This window comes from Hydra viridissima, unplaced genomic scaffold (assembly GCF_058129835.1).
Source record: "Hydra viridissima isolate aposymbiotic clone 2 unplaced genomic scaffold, HvirCarnegie_v1 scaffold_9, whole genome shotgun sequence".
Classification (NCBI taxonomy): Eukaryota; Metazoa; Cnidaria; class Hydrozoa; order Anthoathecata; family Hydridae; genus Hydra; species Hydra viridissima.
The window spans coordinates 12,607,183-12,630,134 of NW_028324308.1; the positions used below are offsets into that span (position 1 = coordinate 12,607,183).

At 28.7% G+C, this 22,952-nt stretch overlaps 2 protein-coding genes across 5 annotated transcripts; both read left to right on the forward strand.

The window, feature by feature from the left end:
- Positions 1 to 7,489: 7,489 nt before the first annotated feature.
- Positions 7,490 to 14,029, forward strand: LOC145185631 (UDP-glucose 6-dehydrogenase-like). Of its 3 annotated transcripts, XR_016455585.1 has the most exons (13): positions 7,496 to 7,760; positions 8,160 to 8,261; positions 8,598 to 8,749; positions 9,780 to 9,828; positions 10,017 to 10,092; positions 10,226 to 10,347; positions 11,195 to 11,342; positions 11,577 to 11,802; positions 12,158 to 12,253; positions 12,357 to 12,397; positions 12,490 to 12,581; positions 12,794 to 12,962; positions 13,090 to 14,029. XR_016455585.1 is itself a non-coding variant. In XM_090097602.1 (12 exons), exons 1-12 carry the CDS (start codon positions 7,599 to 7,601, stop codon positions 13,333 to 13,335), a joined length of 1,512 nt encoding a protein of 503 aa, XP_089953728.1. In that variant the 5' UTR covers positions 7,490 to 7,598; the 3' UTR covers positions 13,336 to 14,029. The 3 variants fall into 3 exon arrangements, 2 of the variants coding, with proteins under 2 accessions (XP_089953728.1, XP_089953729.1); XM_090097602.1 differs by lacking the exon at positions 12,794 to 12,962 and having other exon boundaries at positions 7,490 to 7,760; XM_090097603.1 differs by lacking the exons at positions 7,496 to 7,760; positions 8,160 to 8,261; positions 8,598 to 8,749; positions 12,794 to 12,962 and adding an exon at positions 9,613 to 9,682.
- Positions 14,030 to 14,100: 71 nt separating this feature from the next.
- LOC145185731 (ubiquitin-like modifier-activating enzyme 5) lies at positions 14,101 to 18,876 on the forward strand. 2 transcript variants are annotated; one of them, XR_016455586.1, is made up of 13 exons: positions 14,101 to 14,304; positions 14,474 to 14,519; positions 15,299 to 15,388; positions 15,645 to 15,691; positions 15,850 to 15,912; positions 16,355 to 16,441; positions 16,664 to 16,745; positions 17,303 to 17,411; positions 17,511 to 17,638; positions 17,998 to 18,133; positions 18,308 to 18,389; positions 18,468 to 18,562; positions 18,688 to 18,876. XR_016455586.1 is itself a non-coding variant. In XM_090097604.1 (13 exons), the coding sequence occupies exons 1-13, from the start codon at positions 14,171 to 14,173 to the stop codon at positions 18,778 to 18,780; spliced, it is 1,188 nt and encodes a 395-aa protein (XP_089953730.1). In that variant the 5' UTR covers positions 14,101 to 14,170; the 3' UTR covers positions 18,781 to 18,876. The 2 variants fall into 2 exon arrangements, 1 of the variants encoding a protein (XP_089953730.1); XM_090097604.1 differs by having other exon boundaries at positions 17,303 to 17,407.
- Positions 18,877 to 22,952: the final 4,076 nt, after the last annotated feature.

The following is a 22,952-nucleotide window of genomic DNA, read 5'->3' on the forward strand; positions in this document are numbered from 1 at the left end:
CATCAGACATGTTAGAAAACAGTCAAAAGATTGACTTTCGAATCCAATTTTAAAAGTTGTTTCAAAGAGAACGCTACTTATAAATCTTCTTCTTTAGAAACGGCGAGGCAGAGGCATTTTTATTCAAACAATTTTGATGCAAACTGTAGAAAACGCTTTATTTTTCTTGCAATAATGTTTAACCCAGTCATACTTTTCCTTCCAACTCGCTTAAAACTTGAACCGGAAGCTCTACGCTCATCTAAACTGAATGAATAATGACTGAACTATGTTGTGTCATGCTTGTCTAATTCAATAACTAAAGTAGCATCTCTGATAACTGATTCTCTTTCATTAGCTTTTCAGAATCAGCGCAAGCGACAACCGGATCAGGATTCTTTTTTGTTTCCTTCAAAAAAAATTGACTTATCTCCTTCATGGTATTAAATTGAATTCAGAACTTATCATTTGTTTTAAAATCAATTTAGAAAAGAAAATTTAAGAACATAAAAAAATCTAATCCTTTATCTTAGAAGAGAAAAAAAAAAGTTTGGGCTGAACTTATGAGCTAATTACAATGTAACCATAACACAACTGAAGCTATACACAACAACCTAGTTGCAATAATACCAATAAATAGAACCTATTATTTATTTAAACCTATGTTTGCTATATTTACAATACTATATTTATTATATTTTATACTTATACTCTATATTCATACACTATATTATATATTTATATATTATATTCATATTCATATTCATATTCAATTATATACCCAGGACAAAAGAAGTGTGCTCTAGACATTGAAAATTAAAAATAAAAGTTAATTAAAATCTTTTAAAAGTCAAAACTGTTCAAATCTTTTAAAAATTACTTTAAAAAATTATTCGTCCACCCCCCGCCCTCTCGGCGGCCATGATTATATAATATATTTATATAATATTTTATATTTATATTTATATCTATTAAAAACTTATATTTATTATATTATACTTAAACTTACAATCTTAAATATTTAAACGACTCTTTTTTTGAAATCATAACTCCTCATTGAGTGATAAAAGTTTAAAAGACTTCAACTTCGGATGATGTGGTTAGACTAAATATTTGAAAATAAAAACTTAATGCCTGACTAATAAATGCAAGTGTATCTATAGAGTTGTGACTGTAACTGCATTAATAGAGATAACATCATCTCCATAAAGAACAACTTGATTTAATTAGCTTCAAACCATTAGCTAGATCTGTAAAGTATTTCCATCTCTTTGGATATTCCAGAGACCAGCGATCTATTTTTTTTCTACAGTGTTTCATCATAGGCTCCATTAAGTTCTTTTTTGTAAATTTAGTAATACTACTTTTTTTTACTGATTTCTTGTCAGAACTTTTCAGCTAAATGCTCATCATTCTTTCCAATCTTGTGTATGAACAATGATGTTAAAAATTATTTCTATGTCATGTCCATTTTTTTTTTGTGAATACGAACTTCTTCCTTTGAATTAATGTTATTAAAGCATGTCATAGAAAGTGAAAAATTTAATGAAAAATCTTTTTCTATTTTTAAACGTTTTAACTCATTTTTACGTTACACAACTCAACCAGATTTTATTTATTCCCTCATTGCTACTAATAACTACCTAAAGATTTTTAATGAAGTCATCTCCCTACAGATGTCTTCTCTTAATGTGTTTTCGCATTCTTGTAATTACCCAGCGGGCACACAACGTTGAAACAACGTTGAAATAACGTTAATCGACGTTGATCAACGTTATTTTAACGTTATTTCAACGTTGTGTGCCCGCTGGGTAACAACATTTTTTTTGATTAACTTATAAATATTAGAACCATGTTATAAATATTACTTATAAATATTACTTAAAGTATAGCTATCTTTGTGCATCATTTAATATGACAACTAGAACAATATCTATTTATTTAAATGATCATGTGGCTAGAGTTTAATCTAAGACGGTTAGAAAGTTATCAATGTTATAGATTTAGATTTACAGAATCAAAATATTTTTCCAGAACTTTACCTGAACTTCAATCAATATGATTTTTTGTAACCTTTATCCCAATTACATTTAATAGTGAGCATGTGACCCAACTTCATAAGAGGGATTAGTTACAAAGGTAAGAAGATTGAAGTTGCAAAGGCGAAAGAAAAGTTAAAAGTAAGTGAGCAAACATTTATTGTTTCTATATCAAGAAAATTAGGTTTTTAAGTTTCTATTAAAAAAAATAATCTTTGCTAAATGGTAAATTCAATTTGACTCACTTTCTATAACATATCATTTCCTGTTTTCATTTTAGGTAAATTATTGACTACGTCATCAAAGTCTATTGAGCGAAGTATGTAGTTTCTACACTGACTTACTCAATTGCACCATTGCGTTAGGACGTGGTTTTAGCATTTTGACTCTGAGTTTTTGAAGTGAATCCTTTTTGCTGTAGTTGGTACGGACAAAAAAATATTCAACTTCGAATATTTAAGTTCATTTGGTGATTCTAAATGCGACTTTGAATGTTTAATATAAAAATGAAGGTACTTTTCAGCAAAACGTCCGCTGGAGAGAGCTTTTCCAATTGAATATCCAAAGAGGAGAAAGCTGGAGAGAGTTTTTGCAACTGAATATCCAAAGTTAGATTACAGGAAGTAGACATTTGGTAGAACAATTAGAAAATTCGAACTTTTTGATTGTCATTTTGTAAAGAGCAAGTCCTAGTTTTATGCAAATGGATAGATAATCAAGTATCGGACAAAATAGCTTTACCATACACACGTCAAATGCTTCAATGATGTTTTTGTTTCATCAAGGATGAGTTTTCAAATGCGATAAACACTTATCTTTTTAGAAAACCTTTTTCCACAATATTGCTTTGGGAAAATGCTTTTATTTCAAAATTCTGAATCAATCCCGAAACATAGAAATGTAATCAACAAGTGACTTAGATGCGCCTAGAGTCTTGCAATTTTCAGAAGTAGTCATTTTGTTCATTTTTGCAGCCCTTGGTCTTTTGATAACGCTGAGTCTGGATATATATTTTTTGAAATTGAGGAGTTTGTTTCAGCTTTGAATGTTAAATCTTTGGCTTTTGTACATTGGAAAAGAGTCATGTTTTTTGTGCCAAATTTTTTATTGATTTTTGTTATCAGAACTATTATGGTTTATGAATAAAAGCCACCAGAAAAGTAATATCAAGCGCCTATCTTCCATATTTATTGTTAGAACATTAAAATGGATATAGAAAGTAGAATTATATTTAAAAAATTTCGTCAAAAACTTTATGAATTGGTTTTATCTTCGTCCTTGTATACGAAAATATTTTTATCAGACAGAAACTTTTTTGTATGAATAAAATAAATTTTCTATAGGATGTACCCAGTGGGCATCGACGTCAATCTTACGTCGGTTCGATGTTAGTTTTAGGTTAGCGACGTCGCCAACGTAAATTCAACATCGCACCAACGTGAGAATGACGTCGAAAATTAACATCGAGTTGCGATGTTAAATCAACGTCAAAACGACGTAAAACATCGCGATTACATCGTGATTACATCGCGATGACATCGCAATGACATCGCAATGACATCGCGATAACATCGCATATTAACGTCGATCCAACTTTCCATTTCCAACGTTAATGCGATGTCGCACTCGACGTCGCCTAAACGTTAAACCAACATCGCCGTGCCCACTGGGTAAATTGGATCAGGTGTCTTTTCATAATATCTTCTTTTTTCTTCACTTAATTTTATGTTTCGAGCTTCTTTAGCTTCTTCACTAATTAGACCTTTTGGCAAAACAAGACTTTCTATTATTTCTGACCAGTCTATGAATTAGGATCTCGTGAAGACTCAGAGGGATTTAATACTAATCGTTGAAGCAAGATTAGAGCTTTACGGTTTTTAGACAAGGTAAGCAAAGCTTGCTGACATCAATTTACACTTGATATACAAAATAGGATTTTGCCGAACGACATTATTTTTAATAACCATACTGCGAACATGTGCAAAGTGGTATGTTCGCAGTATAGTTACTAAAAAAGTTACTAAAAATAATGTCGTTCGGGTAGCACAAAAGTTTGGATCATTTAATATTGTTACATAAAGGATACAGGTCATACTGTTTTGCTATTGCAGCATTTTTATTGAGCTAAAATTGAGCTTTAATCATATTTGAATCTTGTATTAACGACATTGCTTCATTTCCAAAAAGCATGGATGATTTTGCATTTTTATATATACATACTTTGTTGATCACTTTACCTTTTCTACTTTGGTTTCTTCATTTGAAGACTAACTTTATTGAAGTTTTGCTTAAACGATGGTACTTAGTTCTTGTAGAACTTGAATGAGGTAGAGTTATTGCAGCTGCATTAAATATAGTGAATTTAATTTTAAAATCTAATTATTTAGGATTGTTCTTAATAAACACAGGTTCTGTGCGTTGAGAGATATTCCAGCGTAATTTAAGATGGGCAAGAATATTCATAAGTGTTGACCTCCCAACTTTGTTATTGTTCTGATCAAACAACTACTCAAAGAAAATTATTAAATGCAGGGGCGTGTCTAGGGGATGTCTGCTACGTCGCTGGACATACCCAAAATATGTATATATACATATTTTTTCACAACTTCAATATTTCGTTAAGTAAATATGATGCGTCGGTAGATAAAAGCAAACAGAGCGAATAATTATAATAAACTAAAGCAATAATTAAGCAAGCTATACAAGGTTAACTGTTCGAACGGATGGTAAGAAGTTATTAATCCGGGATAACAGTTAGATTTACGGTTTAGTATTTTATTATACGCCAAGTTAGAATTATTTTGTTCTATCTCCAAGTTTAAATGTTGGGAGAAAGTTTTTGATTTTTTTCTTAAAGTAATAATTATTTAAAAACTTAGTCTTAATTTTTAAAGAAATAATAACTTATGCTTTAAATAATTTATGTTTAAACAAATTAGAAAAAAACTTGTAAAATAGAGCGCATTTTAGAAGTAATCATTACTTACTAAAATTAATAACTCATTTTCTCCCAACTTTTAAAATAGGAGATAGAATTAAATAATTCTAACCTCGCGCATAGCGCTTGTCAAATCGAGAACGGTCTAAAGTTTATTAAAAAAAAAAAAAAAACGATTTATATATTTAAACGGAGGTTGTTTTAATTTTTGACTTAAACAAATTAATAAGAAACTTGAATGGACATACCTTTTTTTATTAAGTTATAAGGTACTTCATTTTTTAAATATTTTCTTTTGTTAATTTAAAAAAAATAAAAGTTATTATTTCTTAGAGAACAAATTCCGGACTTCCCTTTTCAATTACACCCTGAGTAAAGTTTTAGTCAAATTCTATTGATATTTATCATCAGGAGGAGAAGACTGTAATTAACAACAAGCATATATTAAAATATATCAATGGACATCCCCAACTATTTTATACAAAGCTGTGTATCTTTTTAATTACTTGCATTTTAAAAAATATAAAAAGAAAGAAAGGGTTTTAAACATTAAAAATAAAATTTGGACTTCCCTTTGTACATACACCCTGTTTAGTGAGTATTTATTAAACATTTCTTAAACATAAAGTTTAGACAGTTTTTCAACAATTTTTTTTTGCTTCATATAAGAATAGGTCGTGTGTAATTGTTAAGCGTTGGTGCTGACTATGGTTATCATCATTTTCTTCTAAAAATAGATAGCGTGCGAAGCGATGATGTTTGATAATGGTTAGCATCATGTGCGATAAAATATCGGGCGATTGCTAAGCCGTCTTACCTCATATATGCGTTTGTGAATGAGGAAGGGGGGGGGGGGAGGGGGATGCTAAAATTTAACTTTTTTTTTTTTTTTGGGGGGGGGGGGGGGTTAAAACTGCGACTTACCCAAAAAAATTCCTGTACACGCCCCTGAAATGATTACATGATTTTGAAATTTTTTTTAATAGAAGTATTATCTCCAAAAGAGTTTAATAGCCCAGTGGGCATCGACGTCAATCTTACGTCGGTTCGATGTTAGTTTTAGGTTAGCGACGTCGCCAACGTAAATTCAACATCGTACCAACGTGAGAATGACGTCGAAAAATAACATCGAGTTGCGATGTTAAATCAACGTCAAAACGACGTAAAACATCGCGATTACATCGTGATTACATCGCGATGACATCGCGATGACATCGAATATTAACGTCGATCCAACTTTCCATTTCCAACGTTAATGCGATGTCGCACTCGACGTCGCCTAAACGTTAAACCAACATCGCCGTGCCCACTGGGAGAAATGCTATTATCTCGTAAAGATGCCATTATCTTGTAAAGAGTTGTCTAAAAACAAAGTTGTACTTATTTTTTCTAGCAGACATAAATATAAAAAAATTCTTAGTATATTAAGGAAATGTGAAAAATAGTTTTACTGCAAAAGTTAAAAAGTTTTAAACTTTTGTTTCGGGGTAAAGCAACAACCATAACCAACAACAACCGCCAAATACACAACAAAAAGTATTTTTTTGATTGTTAGTGTTTGTCAAAAAAGTAACCGCTATATATTTATATTTACACATTTTGGATAACAGGGTATTAGCTAAAAGGTGTTTGGGTATTTGTAATTTGGGTATTTTCGTGTAAAAACAACTTATCAAAAATTTATTTTTGCATGACCGACCGACTATGACCGACTATCAACCGAACGTGAATTTTTTGTTATAACTTTATGGCAAAAACCTCATTTACATAACTCGTGTTTCAATAACCGGATGAAATAACATTTTGATTAATATTTAATGTTTATTTTGATAAGTATTTCTGCTGATGAACATAGGTTGATCATTATGTTAACTCTTCAGTTATGCTATTTCAGTTCAATTCAGTAATGTTGACAATGATTTTCGGGTATTTTGGCATACTCTGTCCCACTGTGCTTTGAAACTTAAGTAAATTACTTCAGAAATTGTCTGCTTCTGCATAATTCTAGAAATATGATATAAAAATAGATTCACTTTACCGTATTATTATTGGTAAAGTTACTTAAACGTCTATTTATAATTCCCAATTTGTATAATTAAATTTATATCGGCATAAAAACTTCCAGATTATTGTTTTATTTGGTTATGAATTGTTTTCTTTTGTTTTTTTATTCATAATAGAAAGTTTTGTTTAGAAGGAGACTTTTAATGCGGATTTTTTTCAACTTGAAATTTTTCAATTTCGAAAAAAAAGCGGAAATGTAGGTTTATTGTTTTCAATAATTCTATTGGCCACGTCACAATACGGCCTGCCCTAAATCATGAACTAAATTTGAGGACGGTTCAATTTAAAAAAATAAAATTTCGGGTTGGTATTTCAATGACGAAGAAGAATGATCGAAACTCGAAATATCTAAAATGTCACCCTTTGATTTAACACTTTTCTCAGAAATTTTTATTTTTAACGTCACTGAAAATGAACATGGTCGTGGTCTTACGTTTTTAATGTTTTTCTTCATAAAAAAACCTGGGTAGGTGTGCGCATATATGTGAAATCAAATGTATTCGTGGCTCGCCGTTAATTATTTTTGTTTATATTTAGATTTAATCATCGTTTTTTAATGAAAATCGTTTTCTTAAACTATGGTAGTTATAAAGAACATAACGTGCATAGGTGCAGGGTATGTTGGTGGTCCCACATGTAGCATAATAGCTCAGAAATGTCCTGATGTTACAGTTTCTGTAGTAGATTTAAGTCAATCTCGAATTGATGCTTGGAATTCTAATATTTTACCAATATATGAGGTTTATAGGAGACATTGTTTCATTTGTAATATACTTGTAAATATTTTTAGTTTTATTTTCATCAACAGGTAGAAAATATTATCTGTATGAACTTTATTTATGTGACTCTTTTTTCTTAATTTAGTGTTTAGTTTCATTAATAGAGTTGCACTCCGCTACCTGTTGGGCCAACAGTTTACTAAAATTTGTCAACCAAAAGCCAAATTTTGTTGGTCACGCATTTTGAAAATAATCATATTTACTAATAAGTTTAATTGTAGTTTTTAAAACAAAATTGTATCATTTTTTTATTGCTACTAGCAATAAACAAACGATAGAATTTTTGCTAGTTGAAGTGCCAGGTTATTACAAGCACAAATATATAAGTTTTACAGTTCTATTTTGTTTTGATTTTCTTAGCCTGGACTAGAAGAAGTTGTTTTGGAATGTCGAGGAAGAAATTTGTTTTTTTCAACAAACATAAATGAAGCTATTGAAAAGGCAGATTTGATTTTCATCTCAGTATGTGGATATATGTTATTGATACATTATATTTTATTAAATGTATAGTGATTTTTATAAACCGGTTTATTACATTTTTGTAATAATTTGGTTTATAATCCCCAATAATAATTTAGATTTTACTAGTCTTTGTCTGCAGATGGTACTAAGAACTATTTTAAAATAAGTTTAAGACTTGTGTTTAAATATAGAATAAAAATGTTGTTTTGCTTTTAAAAAATAACCTGCACCTTTTTTTTAGATTTTATGTAATTTATATATACATTTTCAAGTTCCTTTTCTTCTTTTAGTATTGACTGAATCAACTTCTATTTCTCAAATACTAATAAAATTTAGGTTAACACTCCTACTAAAACCTATGGACTAGGAAAAGGACGAGCACCTGACTTGAAATATATAGAAGCTGCAGCAAGAAATATTGCTAAAATAGCCCAAAAAAGTAAAATCATAGTAGAAAAGAGTACTGTTCCTGTCAAAGCTGCAGAAAGGTAGGGAATTTTGTTGTTGTTTCAAAAGACTTTGTAGTTAAAACATATATAAAAAAATAAATAATGTTATAAATAACAGAGAATAGATAATATTAAGTATTCAATAATTTTTTAAGCCCCTTATATAATAAGCAGTATTATCTTTTGCTGCCACTCCTTTTATGATTAGGAAAACTACATCCTTAAATGAATTCGTTATAAATTTTTTCTATCAATTTGACTAACTTACTTATCAGAGAGGGAAAGATTGTTTAACTGTTTAAAGTTGTTTAGTTTATGACTACAGATCTGATGCCAAACACTGCTTTATTTTTCTATTTTAAGTGTTTGAAACATGTATTTTAGGGTTATTAGTGTTAAAGGATAAACAAAGGGTAAATTTTTCATCCTTAGTAGATAATTATCTTATAACTACAATACTAAACAGTCAATTATCTGCAATAACAGTTAAATAAATTCTAAAAAATATCAAGTATCACACTTTGTTATTCTGTCTATAAAAGATAATAAGTGTTTTATTTTTTAGTCTCCATTTTCAATATTTTTATCAATGTTGTATATGAAATCAAAATTTTTTAAACATCAGTTCTGATGAAAAAAGTATTTTTACATTTTTCTTAAGTTTTAATTTGCTGCCATTTCAGTATCAAAAAACAAAAAAAAAATATTGTTGAGTTCATTGACTTTTATGCACTTAATCTAGAGATTTACAAAATTTAAAACCACTTTTAAAAAAAAAAAATTAACTTTTTTACAATTCGCTTCAAAGTAACTCCAATGGCATGTGCTGATTTTTTTTAGACTATATATTCTTTATTATATCTAATCTGGCCATCTTGCTTCATTTTCTTCTCTAAACATAGCTATCTAAGAAGACTACTCTATCATCTGAGCTAGCTATCCTAATATAAACACCCACTTAACATTATGGATGTAAGTTCAATGTGATGTGTGAATTAAGTTTCTGATTTTGATTTAAATTTTTAGTATCAGATGAGTTTTAAGTTAATGGTTTAATTTACATTTTTAGTATCAGCCGAATTTTAAGTGCAAACCAGACAAATGATGTGAAGTTCCAGGTAAATTTTATTTTATCTATAAATAGAACATCTAAAAAGTGACAACTATGTTTGGAATAAAATGGAGAAACTGGATGTTTCAAACAGATTTGCTTATTTATTAGTACATAAAAACAAACTACTTTAAAATGCATTTATTATTTTATGACCAACCACATAAATGTTAAAACTTAGTATGATTTTTTTAGGTTCTATCTAATCCAGAATTCTTAGCTGAAGGCTCAGCAATTCACGATTTATTGGTACCAGATCGAGTTTTAATTGGTGAATTTGTTTTTTCTTTTAGATAATTTTTTTTCCTATATAAACTTAAAGTTATTATTAGATAAAAACTGCTTTTATCATTTGATAAAATGTCTTACAGTTGACATTATTTGTTTAAATGCATTTTTTTAAGGAGGAGAACAAACAAAAGAAGGTCGTGAGGCCATTGATGCTTTAGCCTCAATTTACAAACAATGGGTGCCAGAAGAAAGAATTATAAAAATGAATACTTGGTCATCTGAGTTATCTAAACTTGTTAGTTAAACTCAAATACTTTTTATACTTTTATCTAAAAAAATTTTTATTGCAGAATTGAAGATTTATTGTTTTAAATTACTATTCTTAATCCACATAGATTTGTTATTGTGTACTAAGATCAGTTCTGAATTATAAGCTACAAAATGTTTTTAGCAACTTTCTTGCATATAAAGAGTTAGAATTGTTATAACATTGAAGGAAAAAGTGCTTGATGAATACAAAACATGTGTGTAATGTTGTAAAGAAATGTACCTAATGTTATTTTTTTTTAATATAAATTGTTTGGTGTTTTGTTAACTTAAAAAACAGAATAACCTGATGCATCTTAATGTCATATGTCATTAAAAAAGATTCATAAAGTTGGCTAACCAGATATTATCATAATTTTTTTTTTGTTAAATCATGCAGCACTTTTTCTGAAAAACTATTATTATTTTGGTGTAGAATATACACTAACGATTAGTTGTTTTTTTTTTTTAATCTTATGCAAATACAAAGACTTAATTTAACACTATTTAATATTTTTTCATATTATACAATTTCATACATACAATTTCTGTTACTAAGTATATATATTTAAGTGTTAAAACAGGTCAACTTAAAATGTTGCTAAATATCTCATTTGTACATTTGATAGAATTCACTTTTTGTGAAATTTTTTATTAAGTAATGTTTTAAGTTTTTGTGTTTGTATAATGCAGATATAAAGAAATATTTTTCACTGATTTCAATTATTGTTATTATTGTTTTTACTGCTTTTGATATTTTTACATTTATCTGTAAATTGATTGTTTAAATGAGTAACTTATTGATTGCTTCACATTAGTCACAAATTATTTTTTAGGCTGCAAATGCCTTTTTGGCTCAAAGAATTTCAAGCATAAATGCCATGAGTGCTATTTGTGAAGCCACTGGAGCTGACATTGAAGAAGTTGCATTTGCTATTGGAAAAGACTCGAGAATTGGAAGTAAATTCTTGCAAGCAAGTGTTGGTGCGTATATATATATATATATATATATATATATATATATATATATATATATATATATATGTATATATATGTATATATCAAATTTAATTTTACTATAATGGGCCAAGTTGCTTTTAAAGATTGCTGTCATGAAGAAAAGCATCAATTTTAAGTTTTAGGAATTTGAAATTTGTGTTTGTAAAGTGTAATTTGATTTTAATATGTTAATAAGTTTGTATTTTTGTATATTCTAAGGTTTTGGTGGAAGTTGTTTTCAAAAAGATGTTTTAAATCTTGTGTATCTTTGTGAAGCATTGAATCTTCCCGAAGTAGCTACATACTGGCATCAGGTGGTTGAGATGAATGATTATCAGCGAAAAAGGTTTGCAAATCGTATTATCAACTGCTTGTTTAATACTGCAAGTGACAAGAAATTAGCTCTTCTTGGTTTTGCTTTCAAAAAAAATACTGGTGATACAAGGTATTTGACTTATAATTAAAATTGTTAACCCTTTTTTTATATGTATAGAGTTTAAATAATTTTATCTTTGAAAAGATAAAATTATTGTGATTGGTGTGATTGCTGTAGATGATGTTAAATTTTTGTACCTTCATAGATCTAAAGTAATACTAAAAAATCCTAATTTATTTTGAAGCAGAAGAAAAAAAATTTTTTAAATTTGTATGAAAGCAATTTAAATGTAACCTTAGAAATACTGGTTACATGCTGATTGGTAGCCTAATAGTATTCTTATGTAATTGCAGTTTGTCTTAAAAAGTAAAAAAAAAAAGAAGAAATGTAAAAACAAGCTAACACTAAGAATGTTTTGTAACAGGGAATCTGCTAGTATTTATATTACAAAATATTTGTTGGAAGAAGGTGCTCAAGTATCAATCTATGATCCCAAAGTTACCGTGGAACAAATCATGTTGTAAGTATTCATTGATTACAAATTTTTTTAATTTTCTTAATGAATCTGTTTTTGCTGTTGTTCAACATTTATGCTGTAAATGTTTTATGTTTTTTTATAAAAGAGAGTTAACTGATCCAGACCTTGGTTTAGATCCGAAGAAAGGTAAGTTTTGATTAAGATTTGTTAAAAATAATAAAAGTGATATTATAGTTTAATTTACTTTTTGATATAAAAGTAATGTCTTTATATTATAGTAAAAAAATTAGTAACTATTGCTTCTGATGCTTACTCGTGTATTGAAAATGCACATGCTTTTGTAGTGGCCACTGAGTGGGATGAATTTAAGGTATGTTTACTTTTGTTGGTTAAATTCTGGATTTAAAATTTTTTTCTGAGAAATTTTGTCAGAAGTTGATAACTGTGTCTCTTCATAGGAGTAGAACCATTCATGATAATTCATCTAGTGCATACCATTAATTACAGAACTTTAGTTTATATCAAGTATATACAACAACTCACTGAAAACATATATCAATATATATTTATAACTTGTTTTAGAAAAAGTGTCACAAGTATAGCACAATATTAGTGGTTATTCAATGTTAGTGAAATTGACTTAATGGCAAACAACTTCAGCATGTTTCAGTTATTTTCTACTTTGCTAGAAAACAAATGCACAAGTAAATCTACTCTACTGACATCTCTTAGTGATACATTTAGTGAGCCAGTTAGTATAAATTTCTATGCATTAGTTGTTTTGTTAATAAACAAAAACTGCAGTTTTTGTTTAAATTACCACTTTTTAGAAGATCTCTTTAAATTTTTGTTTCAGTTATAAAAATTTTTTTTTATAGTTGTTGGATTTCAAATTAATATACAAAAAGATGTTAAAACCTGCATTTGCATTTGATGGTCGTTTAATACTTGATCATGCACTTTTGCATGATATTGGTTTTCAAGTAGAAGCAGTAGGGAAGATTATTTCCAGTGGCTACCCATTACCACTTACCCCAACACTCTCACCCACAACATCATTTTCTTTAATGAAAACCTCTGATCTGTCATCTGTGTGTCGTGTCCCACCAGTTATTCACGGTTAGGTTTTTTTGCCCCAATAGAATTATGGTTCTCAACAAATTTGTTTAAACCTTTACAAACAAACACCTTTTTTGGAATGTTTTTGGAATTTTTAGGTCTTTTTACTGCTTGATTTTTGATGAAAAAAACCAAGAAGAAGGTATTTAATAAACTCTATGAATTTAAAATCTCATGTGTATTTATAGCAATTTTAAAAATTATTTATGGTGATTTTAAATTGCATTTTAGATTATATATATGACGAATTATCCTTAAATGATATGTACTGTTTTATGCTTTAAGATATTTATTTTAAGCTATGAGATATTTATTTTTGATAAAATAAGTTTATATTTAAGTACTATATTTTCACAAAGTTTTTGAGCTTAAGTCTTTTTTTTTTTTGCATCAACTTCAGAAGTTTTTTGAATTTGAAGTTTTTAAGATACCACAGATTAATGTTTCATTTAAAATTAGCAAGAACATTAATATAAATTGTTTTATTGATTAAAAAGTTGTACTTAATATAGATATTTAGCAAATTGTGATAAAGTTGAATTTTCCAAGGGTGAAGTTTTTAAAATGTGAGTTTTTAGAATTTATTAGGCTATTATTGAATGAAATTTTTGTTTGTAAATTTTAAATTTTTATTGTGTTCAGTTATTGTAATGTTATTTTCAATTTTAAATATTTGCAATAAATTAAAGTATGCATCAACAATATAATCTTTTTATTACCAACCATTATGGTCTGTACCATTTCTTAGTTAGATAGTCTTAAATAAAATTAAATACTTTGAAATTTTCCCATTAATAAATCAAATATCTTCAGTAAATCCTTTAGTAACTCAAAACAAAAATGAATGAGATTGAGCAGTTAAAAGCAAGGATTACAGAACTGGAATGTCTTCTTGAAAAGCAAAAAAAAGGCTTTAAAACACGTACAAAAATTGCTGAAATGAGTTCAGAGGTTATTGATAGCAATCCCTACAGGTGTGTCTTTATTTTTTGTCATAGATTTAATTAAATATCTCTAGTTACTGTAAATTTATGTAAGATGGATTTAGTAGACGGATAAGACTTAAGGTGAATTAATCCAGGATTTGCTCTACAAGAAATTAAGTTTTTGCAATTGTTAGTATTACTCAAAATTGATTTTCAGTCGCTTAATGGCTTTAAAAAGAATGGGTATTGTTGATAACTATGAGGTATGTTTAAATGTTTGTATGCCTACTGCATTGCTTTTGTGTGTATATTTCTAATTTTTATTGTGTGTATATTTCTAATTTTTATTGTGTGTATATTTCTAATTTTTATTGTGTGAATATTTCTAATTTTTATTGTGTGTATATTTCTAATTTTTATTGTGTGTATATTTCTAATTTTTATTGTGTGTATATTTCTAATTTTTATTGTGTGTATATTTCTAATTTTTATTGTGTTTATATTTCTAATTTTAACTTGATCTTTAAACCGTAAACATTTTTTGTTCGGTTAAAAAGGAAAAAAAAAGGTATTTGGTTAAAAAGGCTTTAAGATATTTTGATTTATCAAAAGTTTTAAAAAATCAACTTTTAATTGATTCCATTTTGTCAACAATCTTTTGAAAAAAAACCTTTACTTTGTATATCTCGATTCACAGAATTTTTAAAAAGAATCAAGAGCAATTTACAGCACGCAATCTGTTAAAAGTATCTTAACATTAATTCTATCTGTAAAGTTTTAAGAGTGTAGTAATATATATTCCTTTTGATCATATATTACAACACCCAATTGGTTGTGTTAAGTTATCAGAACAAGTTTTCATTTAGAAACAAATAAGCAGTTAAAAATAAATATTTATTAAACTTGATCATTTATGTAAATTTGAATACATATAAATGAAAACAGTTGAGAGTTTTAAACAGTTTGATAGTTCAAAGCATAAATTTAAGGAAAATAGTCATTAAGCAAAAGATATAGAGATAAACCAAATTATTTGGTTTAGAGGATACGAGATTACTCAGTAGCCATTGTTGGAGTAGGTGGTGTAGGGAGCGTTACTGCTGAAATGCTGACAAGATGTGGAATCGGGAAGGTAAGATTTTTTTGATTGGTTAATGTTAATTTATCTATTTTAACTTTAATTATCATGTTGCTTTCAATAAATTTTAACAGCATCTAATACCTTAATTTCATTTCTTAAATTTCTTTTAGTACTATATAAATATTAGTACATTTTAATTTTAATTATATCAAATTAAGTATATTAAATTGTTTTTTTTTCTTTTAAAGTTAAGATTGCTTTAACAACTATGGAAATAAAATTATGTTCTATTTTTTTATATTTAAAGTTATTGTTGTTTGATTATGACAGCGTGGAACTGGCAAATATGAACAGGTTCTATTTTACAACTTTTTTTTTTTAAGTTATTTTAGTTATTCACAATAATTTTGGATATTATTTAAAAAACGTTAAAAAAAGGAATTATTAAAGAAAGCCTTTTTTATTTATTTGTAAAAGTATTTTTTTTTTATTTTTTATGTAACATTTTTAAGGCTGTTTTTTCGTCCTGATCAATCAGGTATGAGCAAAGTAGAAGCTGCTGAGAACACATTGAGGTATTTGTTTGTAAATTAATGTATTTGTATCTTTTTTGTATTATGATGATAACTAGTATAGTGCACCTGAAAGAAACACAGCACATTCTCTTTATTCTCATTTAATATTTTAATTTCTTTTGATAGCAAAGCTCTGCAAGTTGCCTTTATATTTTTTAAGTATGGCAATATTTAGTTGGTCTACAAAAGCTTATGATTGTATTTCAATGTTGTTTCATTTGGTTTAATCTCTCTTTTCCTTGCTATAGTCTGTTTTTCATCAATTTTCCACAATTTGAAATATTTTTGAAATAATTGCTAAGCAAAGTTCTAGAGTTTTAGTTTAGTCCTCTTACTTAAAAGAAACTTAAATTTTAACCTTTTGATTAAGTTGTTTATTTATTAGACTCTTATCTCAATGCATGTTCACTAAAATAAGAGATAACTGTTTTTCTTAATATAGAGAAATCAACCCTGATGTTCAGTTTGAAACCTATAATTATGACATCACAAAATTAGATAACTTCAACCATTTTATGGGCCGAATAAGGTTTGTTTTATTTGATGTGTTTTGGTGTATCTCCTCTGTTTAGTTTTACAATAAGGTACTTTGTTTTGTTTGATTGATGTGTTTTGGTGTATTTCCTCTGTTTAGTTTTACAATTTATTAAACTTATTACATATCAAATTTGGTAGCTCTAATTTTCAATGTTAAATTTGATAAAATAGATATTAGGATTTGCTCTTTCAATAGAAAATACTTATCTTTCAGCAAAGGTAGCATGTCAGGAGGTGCTTTGGATTTGGTTTTAAGTTGTGTTGATAACTTTGAAGCTCGTATGGCAATTAATACAGTATTGTTATTATTTTTTTATTCATCATGTATTTAAAAAAAATTTTTATAGTTTGCATAGTAAATTTTGAAAATATTTCTTAAACAACAATAGGTAGGAACCATTCCTGCAATTTTCTGTATTTATTTAGATTTTGTTGTGGTAACTAGCTTAAGGCTATTTATTCATTATTATTTACGCAGCATATGCTACTTATTATTTATGCAGCATATGCTACTTAGATGTTAAGCCTTTGATAATGTTTTTGGAAAAAGTTTTACAGCAAAAAGTTTTTTGATTTGATCCTACCAAAGTTAACATATTTTTATGCAATGCTTCAGGTCTTTTTTTTTTTAATGATTTACAATTAAAGCACATAAGTAAAAGGGATTAGAAAGTATTACAGGCTGAAGATGAAGTGAAGAAATATTTAATGTACAAACGTAAATATTAAATCAACAGTTAAGTAGATATCTCAATATTTAGTAATAGAATATAGTTATGTTGAATTGTAGGTAGAGATGAAAAGGTCTGTAAAGAATTGTAAAATCTGAAATTTTTTTATTTATTTATTTGAGGCTTGCAATGAGTTGGGTCAGCCATGGATAGAATCAGGTGTCAGTGAAAATGCTGTATCTGGTCATATACAAGTGCTTTTACCAGGGGAAACTGCTTGCTTCGCAGTAGGTATTCTATCATCTGTTGTGATAGCAGTGTTTAGTAAAGAGTGAGATAAATGGGTGCATTAGATTATCATATAATAAATAATAGTTTTTTTTTTCATAGTGTGCTCCTCCTTTAGTCGTAGCTGCCAACATAGATGAGAAAACTTTAAAAAAAGAAGGTGTATGTGCAGCTTCTCTGCCAACAACTATGGGAATTATTGCTGGTTTTCTAGTACAAAATACTCTCAAGTACAGAAACCCTTATTCTATACTCTTTTGTTACGTTTTTGGATTTTTATCGAAAGAAACACGTTCTCCTTTTTGAATAAAATTGGTCGTGATCATCTGATTCTCCAAACATTTAGAGGCCGTTTCATGAAATTTATCAGTCAGATATTTATCAGTACTGATAACTATTAGCAATTGTTTATCTTATATTTCTTAATATGTCAAATTATTAAGTTAATTACTGATAAATATCTCCCATTTCTTTTTTGTCAGATATAACATTCATTTCATGGAGCATGATTTTCCCACTGAATATTATCAGACTGATAATTTTTTGAAACAATCCCCTGGTTTTGAAATAAGTATAAATTTTTCTGTAGATATTTATTGAAGTTTGGTCAAGTGACGTATTATATCGGTTACAATGCAATGCAAGACTTTTTTCCGACAATGATAATGAAGCCAAACGCTGGATGCGAAGATAAATTCTGTGTTCTCCAACAAAAAAGATATCAAGTAAGCTCTTTTTATGGCATCAACTTAAAAATTTAATGACGTATACGAATGTTAGTTCTTATTCTGATTTTCTTGAATGTCATATAATAATTGGGTTTTCATGATTGTTCGTACTATGATGGTGAATAAATATTTTTCTAGATATTTTTCTAAATAGACGAATTTCTTGTGTAGGAAGAATTGAAGTTAAAACCATTAGATGAAGGAAATGATAAAAAAAAGGCTCCTGATGTTATACACGAAGAGAATGATTGGGGTAAGTTGACGGTATTAGACGTAATATTTTATTTATCTAACTCATCATCTTATAAAGTAAATCCTTTTTTTTTTATAGGAATATCATTAGTTGACGAATCTAGTGATTTACGAGAAGATACGCGATTACCAAGACTTTCAGAAGGTCTTCAATATGCCTACACAACTCCGGGTGTAAGTTTATTTAATTTCGCTTTGTGTGTGTGTGTGTTTCCCGTTTTGTATGATGATGAATATTGTATGGATTGAATGTCTCAAAAGTATGTAGTTTTTAACAAAATATTTCTTTTTTGTTGTAGCAAACTGAAGATTTTAGTTTTTCTGCAGAAGAATCTGCAGACGTCAGCCAACAGAGCCTTGAAGAACTAATGAACGCACTCAAAACAGCATAATTACAAAAAATGTAAATAAAAATTAAAAAAATATTTTGTGGTGATGAGTATCAACCCTTAATTTCGCTTTTAAAAAATGAATTACTTATAAAATTATCTTGCTCATTGTTATTTTAAGACGAATTGAATGAACAACTCCTGACCATTTCTAATATACACTTTTTATAGAAAATCAGTTAATAGTAAAAACTGCCCGGAATGACAAAAACCGTCTGAAATGATAATAACCCTTAGGGTTTTCTAAATAATTCAAGAACCATTTATTTAATTGTGATTGGTTTTTTATTGTTTTAAAACAATTTTATCTCCCTTTCAAATAATATAACGGTAGTTTTAAAATTAGTTGATTGTAAGCAAAGAAAATTTATTAGCAAGTAGAAGTAAGAAAATTCAATTTGGACGAGTGGCTTAAAAACCGTAATGTTCCAATTCATTCGATTGCAAAAAGGTATAAAGTTCAAAGGAAAACTGCCAGTCGTATTATCAAATCGTGGAGTGAAGGTCGCTGATTGGAAATAAAGTCGAGAAACCAAGAAAAAGTCTGTCAAATTTAAAACTTGATCCAAAAGTGATCAGGGGGGATCGATTCAAATCCTAAGTACTTTGTTCGGCATATCGAAAAAAATTGTTATTTCCAAGTCGACAATCTAAGAAGTCAAAAAGAGGTATGGCTACAAAACATACAGGAAAAACATACAGGCTCGAAAACTGCTCTGAGAAAAGCTTCAAGAAAAGAAAAGTGCATTGTAACGGATGATGAAATCTACTGCAAACTTGACTGTTTGACACTCCCAGGCTTGATGATTTATACATTCCCAAAAGAAATGAAGCCTGACGTCTTGTTAAAATTAATTAAAATCGAAAAGTTTGTTTAGAAAGTCATGGTTTGGCAAGTCATCTGTTCATGTGGTTTCAAAGCTTAGCCATTTTTCAAGAATGGAAACATGAACTCCGACGTTTATGTGAAAGAATGATTAAAAAATGATCCAAAAACCATGATGAGTCGCCCGTCTTCTGACCTGAGCTTGCATTTTGCCAATGCAGAAGAAATGTAATTGAACAGTATCAAAAAAATGGCATCAACTTTTGTCCCAAATAAAGTGAATCCAGCAAACGTGCTAAGCCTCGTCCCTTTGATAGATTTTGGGCAAACATGAAACCGTGAGCTGGGTAAGAAGGGCAAAGTTGCGACAGGCATCAATCAATTCCGCCGAATTGGGTTATTTCATTACGAAATTTTATGAACACTCGTCCAAAAGTTCATGCAAGGCATTTGCACTAAATTAAGAAAATATAATGATTAGCCCAAAGATAATGTTTTGTAAAGCTTTACTATTTAGAGCAAAGTTGAAAATACCTCCCGGCAGTAAAATATTCTGCCGAAAGGCCAAATTTTTACCCGCAAAGTATTCCGGCTTCGACCTCTTGGTTTCTATCTCCAAATTGGCAGTCGCCGCCTGAATTTTTTTTAGAGGCAGAGAGTTTTGGAGAGCACGGTCAATTATAGTTCATTTTTAAATAAACTATAAATTTAAAAATTATTGCTAAACTTATTGAAAAAAATTACGACTTTGTCAGATTGGTTTTATTTTAAACTTATCAAATAAGTTTTAAGTTTTACATTCAAAACAAAAGTTAAAAATTAGAATTTTTTATTTCCATGCCATAGGCAAATAAATTATTTTGACGAAAACTAATAAAAAGTAATTAAATTGGCATTTTATGATTGGATAAAATTATGAAATTTTGAACAAGTCGTTTATCCGTTAAATTAAAATTGTCTTTTTTCGAATATAACATTAAATCTTTAATATTTATTAGAAATTGCTTTAAACCCATTCTTTGCAAAATACCCTAATTCTGCGTAATTTTGCATAATAGTAAAAGGGTTTTACTTTTATGCAAAATTACGAAGAGCTGCGGTAAATTTTTTTATTTTACGCTATTTTACAGCAGAAAGTGTAACGAAGCATGAAATTGCGCAAAGATAACGTGAAAATTGCGTAAAAACGGTTTTTTTGAGTAAAAATTGTTATTGATAAAAAAAAGTTATATTTTAAATTTCTCAAATCGCATCAATGTTTCTTTTGGTTTGTGTATTTACTATATATGAACTATTCATTTTATTAAAATAATTTAATTTGTATCTTTTTTTAACATTTAAAACTCCACTATTTCCTTTCAGAACCAACCATCTGCATCTACCAGATGCAGATGGTAGGTTCTGATAATGAAAATAAAAATTCCAGCTTTCATAACAAATAGAAGAATTAGTGGTTCCATCGTCTCCCTTACATTCCACTGTTACCAAAGACTTTGAATTCAAAAAACTGTCTTTGGATTGCCAAACTTGATTGGGTTTTGCTTGCTCAAGGATTGGCCACATAATTTCTAAATTTTCTGCTCTTCAGAGGGAAGATCTTTACAAAGTGGTTGTTACAAAGAGATCAGTGACCATCTAATCTCTACTGATCATCCAACCACAATCCAGTTTTACAAGACCTTGATTGATAAGCATTCTTCGCTAGAAACATCAGACCTTTGAAAAAAGTTTTTTTTCAAAGGTCTGATGTTTCTAGCGAAAATCAGGTTTTTGAAAGACAGGAAGCAGATTTTAGCGCAGCGCCCACAGTCAAACCAATCAAAATTCAGGCTACTCTTAATCCTTGAATGTGAAAAATATCAAACAATTGCCTTAAAGAAAGTGATGTGGATGCTTTGGACTCGTAGAAGCAAAATGAAAATGAGTTCCTTTGATAGATGGTGTGGCTAAAAGTTACTAGGCTATACCTGCGACTTCAGCTTCATCATAAAGAATGTATTCAATAGGAGCTTAAACAGTTATTGATTTTAGACATAAACCTAGAAAACGTGAGCATGTTAGTTTATGTAAGCCAGAATCGACAAAGTCAAACTAAATTTAAAAAAAGAGGTGCACCTAAAGAGCAACAGATACAGCAAGACCCTCAAGAGAATCTAGAGATTCTAGCTAAACAAGAACGAAAATAGGGGACTCAAAGTGAAGATCAAACTCAAAGTCTCTGTTGATTCAATTGACACTCCAATAAAGAGTACTAGCAAAAAATTAAGTAACATGATGAAGTCAAAGGGAAAGAGGAGAAAAAGATGTTTAAGAGCATCAGAGGTAGCAAATCTTTTACTACCTTCAGATGATGAATTATCTGATGATTAATTTTATATCAGTAGCTTGTTTAAAACATAAAAAGTAAAAATTATCAGCAAGAAAAACGGTAAATAGTGATAATTGCGGTAAAGAATAATAAAAACAATAAATTTGCGTAGTACATAATTTTATGCAACATTACCGCGGTAATTTCGCAAAATTGCCGTTTCCAGCGTAAACTTTTTTTTCTGCAAACTTAACACAGGCTGCGGTAAACATTACCCATTTTTCTCAGATTTACGCACTTTTACCGCACCGCAGCACAGTGATTCAAAATCCAAAAAAACTAGTAAAAAATCCTCAAAATAAACAATTGCTAGGAACTAATAAATTGAGTTAAAATGTAATAAATGCCACCAGAAAACTGGAATAACTTCTTTTTTTTTAATTTTTAAAAATTTACCAATTTTAGCTAATTTGAGATAATCAAGTTTTAGTTAGTTTACTTAACTCTACATAAAATATTACTACTTCGGATTGATTTACGCACTAAGTGACTTTTTCTTGCAATATGTTGTTAATATTTGGGCATCATAGTGTATAAAAGTCAATTTCCTATGAAACTGTACTTAATGAGTTTTACTTGTCAACCGATGATTTATTTTTTATTGCGAAAGTCGCAGACAAAATGCTCGCTTTAGTGTCACTCTTTTAAGGTTGATACGGGTAAAAACAGTTCATAATTCGGTTTGAAGGCATATAGTTAAGGTATTTGGTAACTATAAACAATATTTTTGGCACTGTATTTTGAGTTTAGATTGTCATTCCTAAGATTTTTGAAAAAAATTCCCTCATATTGATTTTTTTTTATATTTCTTCAATCATGAGTTCGGTTGAAAAACTAAGAGATTCCACCAGATTCTATGGTAGTTTTAATATTTTCAAAATGATAGGTATAAATGAAAGCAGAAAAAAAAATCAGTTGTCCAAACTTGCCCCAATTCATTATAAAACCTTTTAAATAAATTCAAATGTAAAATTTTATGTT

Coding starts and splice junctions, on each gene's coding strand:
- LOC145185631 (XM_090097602.1), top strand. CDS start 7,599: ATGGTAGTTATAAAGAACATAACGTGCATAGGTGCAGGGTATGTTGGT. Junction 10,348..11,194: donor CATCTGAGTTATCTAAACTT/GTTAGTTAAACT, acceptor ATTATTTTTTAG/GCTGCAAATGCCTTTTTGGC. Junction 12,398..12,489: donor TGGTTTAGATCCGAAGAAAG/GTAAGTTTTGAT, acceptor TTTATATTATAG/TAAAAAAATTAGTAACTATT.
- LOC145185731 (XM_090097604.1), top strand. CDS start 14,171: ATGAATGAGATTGAGCAGTTAAAAGCAAGGATTACAGAACTGGAATGT. Junction 17,639..17,997: donor CTAGTACAAAATACTCTCAA/GTACAGAAACCC, acceptor ATTTTTCTGTAG/ATATTTATTGAAGTTTGGTC. Junction 18,563..18,687: donor ATGCCTACACAACTCCGGGT/GTAAGTTTATTT, acceptor TTTTTGTTGTAG/CAAACTGAAGATTTTAGTTT.